Source organism: Lynx rufus, unplaced genomic scaffold (genome assembly GCF_022079265.1).
Source record: "Lynx rufus isolate CCGP_SWC_20201006 ecotype Redwood Valley unplaced genomic scaffold, mLynRuf1.p SCAF_8, whole genome shotgun sequence".
Taxonomy (NCBI): Eukaryota; Metazoa; Chordata; class Mammalia; order Carnivora; family Felidae; genus Lynx; species Lynx rufus.
In genome coordinates this window covers 90,155,526-90,170,302 of record NW_025814896.1, presented here as the reverse complement: position 1 = coordinate 90,170,302, position 14,777 = coordinate 90,155,526, and the positions used below count along the sequence as shown (strand labels likewise).

At 37.4% G+C, this 14,777-nt stretch overlaps 1 protein-coding gene and 1 pseudogene across 1 annotated transcript in view; both read right to left on the bottom strand.

Annotated features, from left to right (window-relative positions):
* Window positions 1-14,777, bottom strand: part of ALMS1 (ALMS1 centrosome and basal body associated protein) — a 224,317-nt gene that overhangs the window by 179,230 nt on the left and 30,310 nt on the right. The window contains exons 4-7 of the mRNA XM_047067804.1: window positions 9,011-9,128; window positions 5,631-7,785; window positions 5,376-5,525; window positions 1,804-1,963 (exon numbers count right to left, since the gene is read on the bottom strand). Of these exons, the coding sequence (XP_046923760.1) occupies window positions 1,804-1,963; window positions 5,376-5,525; window positions 5,631-7,785; window positions 9,011-9,128 (2,583 nt within the window). The remainder of the gene's footprint in view (window positions 1-1,803; window positions 1,964-5,375; window positions 5,526-5,630; window positions 7,786-9,010; window positions 9,129-14,777) is intronic.
* On the bottom strand, window positions 9,104-10,507 carry LOC124503058 (single-stranded DNA-binding protein, mitochondrial-like; annotated as a pseudogene).

Below are 14,777 nucleotides of genomic sequence, written 5' to 3'. Positions count from 1 at the left end.
AAAATCTATAAAGAACTTATCAAACTCAACACCCAAAAAACAAATAATCCACTGAAGAAATGAGCAAAAGACATGAATAGACACTTCTCCAAAGAAGACATCCAGACGTCTTCAACTGACACATGAAAAAATGCTCAACATCACTCATCATCAGGGAAATACAAATCAAAACCACAATGAGATACCACCTCACACTTGTCAGAATGGCTAACATTAACAACTCAGGCAACAACAGATGTTGGTGAGGATGTGGAGAAAGAGGATCTCTTTTGCACTGCTGGTGGGAATGCAAGCCGGTGCAGCCACTCTGGAAAATAGTATGGAGGTTCCTCAAAACGCTAAAAATAGAACTACCCTACGACCCAGCAATTGCACTACTAGGCATTTATCCACAAAATATAGGTGTGCTGTTTTGAAGGGACACATGGACCCCCATGTTTATAGCAGCACTATCAACAATAGCCAAAGTATGGAAAGAGCCCAAATGTCCATCGATGGATGAATGGATAAAGAAAATGTGGTGTGTATACACACACACACACACACACACACACACACACACACACACACACTGGAGTATTACTCGGCAATCAAAAAGAATGAAATCTTGCCATCTGCAACTACATGGATGGAACTAGAGGGTATTATGCTGAGCGAAATTAGAGAAAGACAAATACCATATGACTTCACTCATATGAGGACTTTAAGAGACAAAACAGATGAACATAAGGGAAGGGAAGCAAAAATAACATAATAACAGGTGGGGGGGGACAAAACATAAGAGACTCTTAAACATGGAGAACAAACAGAGGATTACTGGATGGGTTGTGGGAGGGGGGGTGGCCTAAATGGGTAAAGGGCATTAAGGAATCTACTCCTGAAATCATTGTTGGACTATATGCTAACTTGGATGTAATAAATAAATAAATAAATAAATAAATAAATAAATAAATAAATAAATAAATGTACCACCTCAATCTGACCAAAATTACTTATTATTCTAGCTCTTTCCATAAATATATCCACCTCATCTATCAACTTCATAAATGAATCACTGTACCTTCTATTTTCTCCAATAACTCTTGTGGTTTTTCTTCTCTCTCTCTCCAAGCAGGCTGAAACCAAGGTGATCAACTCTTACTGATTCCCTTCCACTGCTTTCCATCTATCACATCTACCCAATCAATAAATCCCTCAACCAGGGATCAATCCTATAACTCACCTTCTGCAGTCCTTTAGCAGACAAAGATCAGAGATTCTATTAAGGCTGACAACTTTACAAAATCATCTCCCACCTCAGCTGACTTCTCAGAACTATCTGCCAATTCTTTTGCTTGCCCTTTGGTCAGCTCCAACCCCTATTCACTTTAATGTAAATTCTGAACCTGCACCAAGCCACTCACCTCAAACCTCCAACCCTTCTTTACCACTTCCTGCTTCCCTCAGCAAATAATCTTGCTTTCTACCTCAAAAGTGATTTCTCAGTTTCCTCTCTACAAACTTATTTGGATCCACTCTTCTCTTGTGCTCAATTAGTTTCTTTTTTCCCTTCAAGTCACAAAAAGGAATACAGAAATAAACTGACTCTAATATCAGACTCCTCCATGTAATTCAGTTCTAAACACTGTCATAAAGAATGCAATGAAAAATCAAATGGTTCATCTAATAAAAGATCTGGGGATTTAAATACACCTATTTCAAAGTTAACATTATTGCAGGAGCTCAAAATTAAAAAATCAGCCATAGCATGATATTTTTAACAAGCTAGCCTTAAGAACACCCAATATCTCCTCTTCTACATACCTGCTAAATGTTTGAGAGTCTTTTGCACAGTGTCGGGAGATACCCTCAACATTCTGAGATCTGAATAGTGATACTCCAACTCTCTGGTTAGCTCATGAGGAACAAATGGAGGCAATACAGATGAAAAAGACTGATTAATGTCCGTATTGGAATGATCTACCTATAAAAAGAGATAAAATTTTAAGACAATAACATTAATTTTAGACTTCATCTGATAAAAAAACAAACCTAATTTTCATGAAAATGAATACTAAACAGTTATGCCAGTTCCTTAAGTTCATATTCTCCACCCTCCCAAATTCATATACAAGTCATATCCTGTTTGGTCAATTCTATGAAGGCTCTACAAATTATTCTGAGGGTCTGGAAGTCTGTCTGCATAGAATATTATTACAGATAGGAAGCCTCGAAGTTTGTTCCATATCATAATATGATCACTGAAGAATTTGAACTTTGGTATATTCCTCTTGACAAGCTCAAAGATTTTTTTTTTAAAGGAAACATATATTGTGAAAGAGAAAAGGAAGGAAAACAGGAATATTTTCCAGAAATCCACAAATGTTTAGAAAAAATTAAAACATCAAAGAACTATGTCTACAATCAAATACCAAAAAACATATGTCCTCAAATTTCTTTAAACAAAAGTAATAATGAAGCAAAAATAAAGTAGAAGAAGCAGCAGTGAACAAAACTGACAATGAAGTAAAGGTTAAATGCTGAAAAAGTTCTCAAAGTTTCATCAGATCCCAGCAAGTCCTTACTAGAAATTAGAAACCATCATTGGTGATGTCAGTATATAAACATACACAATTTTCCATCAAATTCACTCTCATATAAAAATAATCTACCACTTTTAGATTTATTTTCCTAAAAATATTATTCCCTCTTTTTGACGCCCTCTCAGGAGAGTCTAAAGATATACATAAGCATAAATTTTGTTCTATCTTCTTTTATCAACGTTTTTTCATTGTATAATGATGAACACAGTCTTAGGAAGTTGGCAGGGTGTAAAAATATTCTACTTCTTCTGCCCTGGTCTACATTTCTCTAGACCAGTGGTTCTCAGTTGTGGGAGATTTTGCCCCCACCCGCCTCTCCCCAACCAAGGAACATCTGGCAAGGCCTGGAGACATTTTTCACTGTCATAACTTTGGGCATGGGGCGGGGGGGGGGGGGGGGGGGTGCTACTGGCATCTAGTGAGCAGAAGCCAGGGATATTGCTCAGCATACTAAAATATACAGAAAAGCCCCCCACAACAAAGAATATAGTTAAAAAAAAAAAAGACATAGTAAGAGAAACTCTGCTCTAAACATAGCACAAAGTTCTTAGTTTTCAATTACCCCACTCTTAAAGGAGACTTTTTGAAGTACACCTTATTAACATACATATCACATATATGATAGAGACTGTGTGTGTGCATGTGTGTGTCCCCAGGCACATATATGTACTGAACAGCAGTTTTTCTATTCCAAATATAGGAAGAAAAAATTTCTATTCCACTCTTGACTACACTAAAATTTCATTAATATTGCTCAGTCATAAAAAAAAATGAAATCTGGCCATTTGCAACAACATATGGATAGCTCTAAAAGGTATAATGCTAAGTGAAATAAGTCAGAGAAAGACCAATATCATATGATTTCACTCACATGGAATTTACGAAACAAAACAAATGAACAAAGAAAAAAAGAGACAAACCAAGAAACAAACTCTTAACTAAAGGGAACAAACTGATGTATACCAGAGGGGAGGGGGTTAGGGGGATGGGTAAAATAGGTGAAGGGGATTAACAGTACACTTATCACAATGAGCACTGAGTAAATATATATTATGTGGATAAAAAGTTGGGGCACCTGGGTGGCTGGGTCAGTTAAGCATCCAACTCTTGATTTCGGCTCAGGTCATGATCTCATGGTTCATGGGATTCAGCCCCACATCAGGCTCTATGCTGACAGCACAGAGCCTGCTTGGGATTCTCTCTCACCCTCTCTCTCTCTCTGCCCCTCCCCCACTCATGTGTGCTCTCTCTATATAAATAAATAGATAGATAGATAGATAGATAAAAGTTGATTTAAGTTACATAGGTAGTCTATCAAAAAAATTAGAAACTGTAAGTTTAAAATTGATCATACTTATTTCTTACTCTTACTGAAATTGACTTAGACCAATCCCCTAGCAAAACCTTTACTCTTGCCAAAACAATGAAAAATCTTGGCTTTGGTTTCACTAAAGAATAAACAGGAAGGCAGTTTATGGTATAGTAGTTAAATACATAGATACAATTAGTTTCAAATACTAGCTCCTCTACTTGCTAAATAATCATGAGCAAGCTCCTCTAAGTATCAATTGTAGGGATGATATTAACAATCCTACCTGACAGGACTGACCAAAGGACTAAGTAAATTGAGGTATAGGTAAATCTCTTAGCATAGTATTTGAGCACACAGTGTTAGCTATCATTTTCAATCCCACTACTGTTAGACTGAAAATTAAACAATGCCTACTTTAGAACGTTAAAGAAAATAAAATTAGCCTCATGGTTCTCTATATTTCAATTTTAAATAAATTCAATAATTATAAATAAAAGGAAAAGTTTATCTCAATAACTTTCTTCATTTTCTCTAATCAAATGCCTGAACCTAAATGTCTAAAAATGATTGCACCCCAAACTAGCAACTTTCTAATGACATACTAATTTTATACGTGGAAAAATAGGAAAAGGAGAGTAACATTAAGTATACAACATCTCTTGTATAACTATATTTAATGACTAACAAGATATAAGGATAGATTATAAGGAAGCTGACAGTATCAGACAAAAGAGGATGGGCAATGGGACCAATGGAACATTAAAGTCAAGGGATCCAAGGATCCAGGAAATGAAGCCCTGTATAAAAGAAAGCTTGACACAGAACTTTCTTAACACCTCAAAGTTATTTTCTAATAAACACACGTAACGATAATAATGATACATATAGAGAGAGGGAAGGAATGTGTGTATGCACAGGTATGTCACTCATTTGGAAAGGAACTCATTAGTTCCCTTTGGGGACACTAGCTAGTGTGGACATTAAGCACCTCAGTATCCTTCCTGAGGAAACACTGGTTCTTAAAATTTTCAAAACACCTCCTAAGTCAAATCTTTCAGGAGGTTCTAAACAGAAATGTTTAAATCTTCCAGGGTCTATTCCAAGGCTTGTACATTGAAGGCAAGAATGAAAAAAATGTACAATCGACTATCTCTATGAGTGAGTCTAATCTTAACACTGTCCCAAAGGTTCTCGCTGGTATGAACCACCATGTCTCAAGATGAAAGGCCTGGGAGCTCCAAAGGATGGCCTTTCCTAAGACACCACAGAACTCACTAATATGGTCTACAAAACACAAGTAGTTCTTTTATGCCAACCTGTAACAAATTAACGGAGCATATTCTTGTATGTCAGATGAAGACCAGATTGTAAGCCACGTGTTGGTATCAGAAGATATAAATGGGCCCTTTACTTTTATCCCCATTTTTCAACTAAAATATTCCTTCCCTACCCCACAAGAAAAGTCAAACAGAAAAACTTACAAGCTCCTGAAAATCACTCTCTTGCTTAGATGACAGTTGTAAGGCAGATTGCCAGTGCAGAAAGCTGTCACAAACCTCTAGATCATCAAGCACATTCTTTAAACCTGCTAGCTCAATGTACTCTCCAGTCAGGTCACCTTGGTCACATACCTGGGCAACAGAGGAAGTAAAATAAAAACAAGTAACAATACCATTTCCTGAAATGATACTAGAAAAGACTACATTTCCCCCAACCATCATTTTATTGCGTCTTACCTCTCTTTGTAGATCAGCAACTCTTGTACTGCGTACAACAGCATTTTCAGCTAGGCTACAGGATTCAGTATCATCATCCAGAGTACGGATGTCAGATTCAGCCTTCACCTGCAGCCCCTCTAGAAAACAGGAGTCATTTTGCATAATTGTATGTATAGTGAAACTGGACTTGGCCCCCATAGGCCGAGGAATTTTATCTTGGCCTACATCAGCTTTCAGCAACGTCTCTTGGCCAACTGCAACTAATGATGCGTTACTGGTCACTGGTAAAGTACCTTGTGACTTTGCATCACATGTCACCAAGTTTGCTGAAAAGCTGCTTCCTACAGTCCATCCTGTAGATGGACTTTCAATGATGTTACTAGAGTTTATATTCTTACCCAAAATATAGTTTGAGGAATCTGCAACTTCTTCCAAGGTTTGCTGCTTTAAATCTTGTAAAACCAACGAATCTGAAGTCCATACTTTCAACGGATAAAAAATGTTTGAAGATCCTACCTTCTCTGTAAGGTCAAGAACAGGAACAGACTCTATCTTCCCAATGGGAAGAAATGGTTCATTGCCTATATCACACTGAAATAAAGCTGACTGTGCTTTGCCAAGACCAACAGCCTGGCTGTGAGATTTTTCACACAAAGAAGCAGATGACTTCCACTCTGGAATAAGAGAAAGTGGCTTAATAAACATTTCCTGAGGAGCACTGGGGAGTGACTTTAAATTAGGATGCCAATAGAAGGAACTATCACCATTATCTTTTTTAAGCAACAATGGTTTTGAAGCTGCTAATTCAAACACCCTAGGAGTGGACTCATAACATGGATAACTAAGCTTATCAAAGAAAGAGCTTTCATCATTATAATTTAATAGGGAAATATATGGATTTTTTGATTCACTTTCTTGGCTATTATTTATTAAAGACTTATTGATGTCAGTTTGGATTTCATTTACTGTACTCTCTTTCTTGGAAGGCTCAATAGAGGCAATAACTGCCTCAAAGGCTACATTTTCAGAAGCATCAACACTTTTTCCACTAAAAGCAGAAGTTGCCTTTTGGTCTCTCTCCCCTTGAAAATAAAGTTGTTCTGATGTCTCATCCAAGTTGGATTTAAGAGTCTGAAGAGGACCACCAGACACCTCCATCTTAGAGGTACCTGGTCCCCTACAGTGTATATGTATTTCTGAAACTTGTATAGAATTATCAGGAACTACAACACTCTCAATAGACTGTATTTCTGAAGATCTGGGATGCACCTCTGAAAATACTAAGGTTCTTCTACTCTCCTTTAGTTCAAAAACTTGAGATAATTCTTTCCCCTGACCTTCTTCATTTCTTTCACACCCCTCCAAAGAATCTATCATGTCTTTCACCTCATTCTCAGCTGGAGCCTTTAAATAAACACTGTCAAAAAAATGACTACTAGCTGTCAAGGGAATGCCCTCTCCTCTTCTTTCCAACAGACAACACAAGACAGAATGTGACATTTTGTTATTAAAACGAGGAGCAACTTCATGTGGAAAAGAAACACGGTCCTTACTGATCACATATGTTTCTGGATGGTGTGAAGTTTCCTGTTTGTTCCATGGCATACATGAAAAGGGGGCACTAAAATTGTCACTTCCCTCAGGAATTTTATTTTTATCAATTGTGTCAGATGAATCTGAGTAAGAATCATGATCCTTACTGGTTAAATATCTTCCTGACTGCTGTAAAGCTTTCTGTTTCCGATACTGCACATATGAATAAGAATCATCAAAACTGTCACTTTCTTTAGAAGTCATGTATTCATCGCTTGTATCAGATGAAGCTGAAACTGAAACTTGACCTTCATCAGCTAAACTGGCTTCTGGCTCCTGAACTTCTTGTGTCTTCCATGCCACACATGAACACAGAGCATCACAACTATCGAAGTCTTCGGAGGTTTGCAGTTCATCATCTGTATCAGACGAAACAGTCTCTTCTTTAGTCCCTTGTTCAGGACGTAAAAAGGAGCGCTGAGACCCAACAGCTGCACTACCTAGAAGTGAGTGCTGAGATACACTAATGCAACTGTTAACTAAGTCTGAAGCTACTTCTGAGGCTGCCTGGAATACAGCTTCACTAACTTCCGACGGTCGAGAAAACCATTCAGTATCTTCAGACTTACCAGGAATTCCCCTGAAAATATACAGTTAAAAATAAATAAATAACACATTAAAAACATTTTTTTAAATACTAACATGAAAAATACAAAACTGGTATGACACTGAAATCAAGATTATTTGAAAAGTGTGTTGAAAAACAAAGTTCTAATTTTAAATTCCCTTAAAGTGGCTAATGACTGAACAAGGCAAACTTCTTATAAACAGAAGAACTCCCATCCTTATGACCCTGATATTTTCTCAGCTTTCTCCTAAAACAGTTATTACCAAAAACTAGGAATATTTTCATGCTGCCAAAAAAAGATTAAATAAAAAATTCAAACTTTACTATTTAAAACGTTTAATTTATTGGGGCACCTAGGTGGCTCAGTCGGTTGAGCGACCAACTGCAGCTCAGGTCCTGATCTCACGGTTCGTGAGTTCGAGCCCTGCAGCGGGCTCTGTGCTGACAGCTCAGAGCCTGGAGGCTGCTTCAGTTTCTGTGTCTCCCTCTCTCTCTGCCCCTCTCCCGCTCGCACTCTGTCTCTCTCTCTCAAAAATAAAGATTAAAAATAACTTTTTAAATGTTTATTATCACCTACCTTAATTTAATATTCATTTAACTTTCACTGATCCTTTTACTACTCATATACTGTGTTATTAAAAATCCCTTAAGATGTGATCTACTCCTAAAACACAACAGTAACCTAATTACTGGATGACTATTATAAACAGAATGCTTTTCATAGAAGTAATTTTAAGATACTACATAGCTGAAGGGCAAAGGTTTTTACTCTGTAAACATCTATAGTTTTTTTTTAACTTTTTTGTTTGACTATAGTTGACACAGTATTACATTAGTTTCAGATGTACAACACTTATCATGGTGAGCACTGCATAATGAATAGAACTGTCAAATCACTATGTTGTGCACCTGAAGCTAATATAACATTATATGTCAACTATACTTCAATAATAAAAATTTAAAAATAAACTATGCCTGAAATACTAGAATACATTAAAAATTATTTTTAAATAAGCTGCAGTTGCCTGGCTCATTTTTACACATATGTTACTACACCAAATTAACATGCATCATGTCTTAACCTAGGGCCTTGTTAGCTTCAGAGTGTGTGCTCAGAATATCTAACCCCACTCCAAAGTCTCACCTTAGCCTGAAGTCATTTATATTAGCAACAACTTAAAATAAGAAAAGAAAGAGTAAAAAGGTTACATGCAAATAAAAAAATAAACCATCCTACCTCAGAGGTGCAAAATCTAGTTCACTTTGTTGAAATAAGGAATCAGACCCAAGCTCTTGATCTTGTGTCAAACATGTCAGCAAAGGCAAATCAGGAGAAGCAAAGTTGTCTTGTATGACTGCAAAGTTTGAAGTATAAAAATGTTGTGAATGCTGAAAGTTAATTTCTTAGCTTACCCATGTAATAAAGAACCTAAATATGCCACCATCTGGAAGTTTCTATAAGCATCAGAATGGTAACATAGCAGCAGCAGCAACTACCATTTATTCATAGCCTGAAAAGGTCCCAGCACTTAAAGTACATTTAAAAGAAAACCTTGAAGGATAGGTATTATTATACCCATCTCGCAGATGAGGAAACATGATTACAAAATTTAAGAAATATTAATTTGTCCACAAATAACTTAAGTGTCAGAGTGAGAACTGAACCTAAACACTCTAATTTCTTTTTTTTATATCTATAAAGAATATTTTAATTCTTGTCCTTAGGAACTGTAAGACTACACTTGATTTGGAAATGAGACTGTACCAAACAATGGCCAAAGAAGAATCGTCCACTCTATGCCTTTTCTTTGGTCTGGTCGCTCAGAAATATATTATCAGCTATGATTGTTGTCGCTTGTCGCCTCACATTGTTTTTATCTGTGTATTCACCATAGTCAACTTTCCCTTCCACATAGATGCAGGACCCCTTTTTCACATACCGATACGCCACATCTCTGAGGCCTGGTCAGAATACTGATATTCTGTGCCATGTCATCTTTTGACTGACATCACCCATTTGGTATACTTCACTCTCCCCTAACCGCCACATCTCATTCATTGCTAGAGAAAATATCGTGACTGAGTTTTTCCCTTCCACCTGTCTCATGATGGGGTCCTGACCCACTTGCCCAAGGAGTTGCACACGCTTCAGAGATCTTTCAAGAACCAAGCTGCTAGCTATTTCAGACTCACATCTTACAAACTGATGAAATACCTGTAATACAGGTCTCCAAAACATGACCTCTATTTGTTTTTCCTACAACCTACTCTTTGGTCTTCCCACTTAGCAAAGAACTTGTGGCTCCCTCCTCCCTCACTGGATGCTCTAGCCCAAACTAGCCCTAAACACTCTAATTTCTTAGCAAGTACCCTTATCCATTACAAGTGTTTCTTTCCATCTTACAACAAAGTGTAGTCCACAGGTTCCTGGGCATCCCAAAAATATTCTTAGGAGGTGCCTAGAGTCAAAATTATATTCAATATAATATTTAGATGTCATTCGCCTTATTCACTCTCATTCTCTCACAAGGGTACTGTAGAATTTCCCAGAAGCTACATTATCTATGATATAGCAATATATTGAATGCAGAAGCAGGTATCAGAATCTACCTGTCTTCCATGAGGTCAAATATTACAGGGGTTTTAAGTAAAACAATGTTACTCTTCTAAATATTTTTGTTTTAGAAAAGTTATTTTTCTTTTTTTTTTTAATTTTTTTTTTTTTAATGTTTATTTGTTTTTGAGACAGAGAGAGACAGAGCATGAACGGGGGAGGGTCAGAGAGAGAGGGAGACACAGAATCGGAAGCAGGCTCCAGGCTCTGAGCTGTCAGCACAGAGCCCGACGCAGGGCTCGAACTCACAAACTGTGAGATCATGACCTGAGCCGAAGTCGGACGCTTAACCGACTGAGCCACGCAGGCACCCCAGAAAAGTTATTTTTCTAAAAAAATATGTAATTTTTTTTTTTAATTTTTTTTTTCAATGTTTATTTATTTTTGGGACAGAGAGAGACAGAGCATGAATGGGGGAGGGGCAGAGAGAGAGGGAGACACAGAATCGGAAACATGCTCCAGGCTCTGAGCCATCAGCCCAGAGCCCGACGCGGGGCTCGAACTCACGGACCGCGAGATCGTGACCTGGCTGAAGTCGGACGCTTAACCGACTGCGCCACCCAGGCGCCCCAAAAAATATGTAATTTAACACATATGCGGCAATGGAGCTGTTATTTTATAATGAGTTAATAAATATTTCAGAAATTTCTCAGTTTTAATTTCTAATATGGGAAAATACCAATAACCTACATAAACAAAAGCTCTTTGAAGCCCTCAATAATTTTAAAGTATGTAAAGGAGTCTTATGACCAAAAAGTTTGAGAACTGCTGATTCAAAAGAAAAATAATTCTTGGGGTACCTGGGTGGCTCAGTCAGTTAAGCGTCCGGCTCTTGGTTTCCGCTCAGGTCATGATCTCCCAGTTCATGAGTTCAAGCCCGCCTCAGGCTCTGTGCTGACAGAGCGGAGCCTGCTTTGGATTCTTTCTCTCTCTCCCTCTCTCTCTCTGCACCTCCCCTGCTTGCTATCTCTCTCTCCCTCTCTCTCTCCAACTTAAAAACAATTTTTTTTTTATTTAATTTTTTTTTCAACGTTTATTTTTATTTTTGGGACAGAGAGAGACAGAGCATGAACGGGGGAGGGGCAGAGAGAGAGGGAGACACAGAATCGGAAACAGGCTCCAGGCTCTGAGCCATCAGCCCAGAGCCCGATGCGGGGCTCGAACTCGCGGACCGCGAGATCGTGACCTGGCTGAAGTCGGACGCTTAACCGACTGCGCCACCCAGGCGCCCCAAAAACAATTTTTTTAAAAAAAAAAAAGGAAAAATAATTCTTGTGGATTTCTGAAGGTCAATTTAAACAATTGTTATTAAATGTGCTTAAATATGTACAAAATAGGTATAAACTCCTTATTTTTTATAGCATTTATATAACTATAAAACAAGAATAAACTTTTAGTAGAAATAAAACTATAAAACCAACATTTATCTAATGCTCTGTATCTAATATTAATTTAACTGGATACATGATATTTTGCTAAAATTCAACTGTTCTTTCACCATGAATATAATACTGTTGCTACAGTATACTTTCTTGACTTCAGAATGCCTATAATACCACATTGTACACCTTCCCTATCATAACTATCATACTCTTGTTTTCATCTTTGGCCTGCCTGCTTCCCACCTACGTTGTCAACTCCACATCCACTTTATTCACAGCTATATCCGCAGTGCCTAGCAAAGTATTTGCTATACTTAGTAGACACTCAAAATAGAATTATTTATTTACCGAATGAATTTATTAAAAATAAGAAGCAGAGGCACCTGGGTGGCTTTGCCAGTTAAGCACCCGACTCTTGATTTCAGCTCAGGTCATGATCTCACAGTTCATGGGTTCATCAGGCTCTGCGCTAACAGCATAGATTCTTTCCCGGCCTCTCTCTCAAAATAAATAGTTTTTTTAACTGAGAAGCAGAATGATAACAATAACCTTTACTACCAAGAACTACTTGGTATAATTCCTCTTTGACCCTGGTTTAGAGGCTCGTTCTTAAACCTTTGTAACAGAAGTCCTTCACCCCTCTAAGAATCCTGAAGGTTTTTAACAAAGACCCCACATTTCCTCACATTTAGACAACTACTGATGGCTTGGATCACTCTTTTTTTTTTTTTTCTTTTACATTTTATCTATTTTTGAGAGAGAGACAGAGAGAGACAGAGCACAAGTGGGGGAGGGGCAGAGAGAGAGGGAGACACAGAATCCAAAGCAGGCTCCAGGCTCTGAGCTGTCAGCACAGAGCCCGAAGTGAGGCTCAAACCCACAAACCGTGAGATCATGACCTGAGCCGAAGTCAGTTGCTTAACTGACTGAGCCACCCAGGCATCCCGGATCACTTCTTTAAGACATCTAACTGTTCTGGCACCAGTCATCATGACATTTGCCACTGGTGAGACCAATACACCCCTCAATGACTGTATTCATGACCGTTGTAACAAAACAGCAATGATGAAATTTCCTCTAGTTATCAGATCCACAGATCTGCTACAATTAAAGATGTTCTACTTTCTACAATAAATCACAAGCTGGAGTTACAAAACTCTACCTACAAAACATTTTAGAAGCCACATCATAAAGTCTCCTACCCAATGCTGAAATTCTATTGGAGAATTCTGCTTGACATTTTACAGTGACATAAAGCTCACTTTATTGTTATATAGTCTTTCCATTATTAAATGGCACTATTAAAAAGTTCTTTCTTATATCAAATTGAAAACAGCTTCCCTATAAGTTATGTATTCTCATTTTAACCTCTTGACTAGGAATTAGCAAACGTTTTTAATAAAAGGCCAACTAATAAATATTTTAGACTTTCTTGGTCACATGTGGTCTCCATCACACATACTTCTTTTTGTTTGTTTTTACAAACTTTTAAAAACACAAAAACTATTAAATGGGTAAGGGGCATTAAGGAATCTACTCCTGAAATCATTGTTTCACTATATGCGAACTAATTTGGACATAAATTTTTAAAAATAAAAAATAAAATTAAAAAAACAAATAAAATAAAAATACAAAAACTATTCTTAGCTCACGGAAGGTACAAAATCAGACCCCTGCTCTAGACCATTCTAATACTCATCCCATGGTACTCTTATTTTTCTGTTTACTAAACTGTCTTCCCATAAGTAGAAGTAGCTTTCATCTATATACCCCTAGCATCAAACACACCATAGGCACTTAGATATTTGTTCAACGAATGAATGAATGAACGGTAAGTTCCTTCCTCTTTAGCTTGACAGTGCTTCAAACACCTGATCATAGCAAAGTCTTCTTTCATTTACAGTCATACTCATCTCTTCTCACAAAGGAATTCTAATGCTGTCAACATCTTTCTTAAAATGTGAAACTAAAACTGACTTTGATGATCCACATCATAAAATACACTGGCGCCAATATTTTGATTTGGATAGCCTTGGCTTATGTTTGAAAAGAACTTGCTGAATTAACTCCTATTTGTGCTCCTCTACAAAACTCTGACAAGACAACATCGTGGTTAAATCTCATTCCCCTGTCAAAGGCTAATTTTAAAATATGTGATTGATGCATTTTTCTCAAATTTTGAAAAAAAACCTGAATAAAGCAGAAAGAAGAAAATAATGTTTGTCTGAATATCATTTAGGCATGAAAAAATTTAAATTACCATACTCGTTAAACATTCTTCTGACCCAAAGTAGTAATAATACAATTCTACCTCCTACCTTTATGATTTGAAAAGCATTTAAAGTTTACCTTTTGTAAAGGGCACCTAGGTGGCTCAATCAGTTAAGCATCCAACTCTTGGTTTTGGCTCACGTCATGATCCCAGGGTTGTGGGATCAAGCTTCACGTCAGGTTTCACACTGACAGCACAGAGCCTGCATGGGATTTTCTCTCTCCCTCTTTATCTGCTCCTTCCCCACATACTCTCTCAAAATAAATAAATAGACTTAAAAAAAATTTACCTCTGTAAAGAGCTAATAAGTCAGTTCCACATTAAATGGAAGAAACCAATAAGATCTACCTCAAACGAGTCATTTAACCTTTTAATCTTAATTTGGGGGTCTGAAAACTGAGAATAACATATGCCTTAAGTACTCCTAGGTATCTAATGAGGTAAACATAAACATTTGCTTTTTTAAGGATCATGGAGTCTCCATTGTTGACAGAAGTTGTCAAAGGATAATATACAGTTTACCCCAAGGAAAAATCCACAAATTCTGGGCTGAGGAGGTATACCCACTAGAGAGGAAATGATCACCTTTCTGCCTTCTGTGAGGAATAGAACATAACAAAATGAGGGGAGAGTGCGCATTTAACATAACTAGTCCAGCTGGCCAGTGTAGAAAACCAGAAATAAGCTAATACCCTTGAAGATGGCTCTATAAAGCTCCTCAACTCAAGAAAGGATT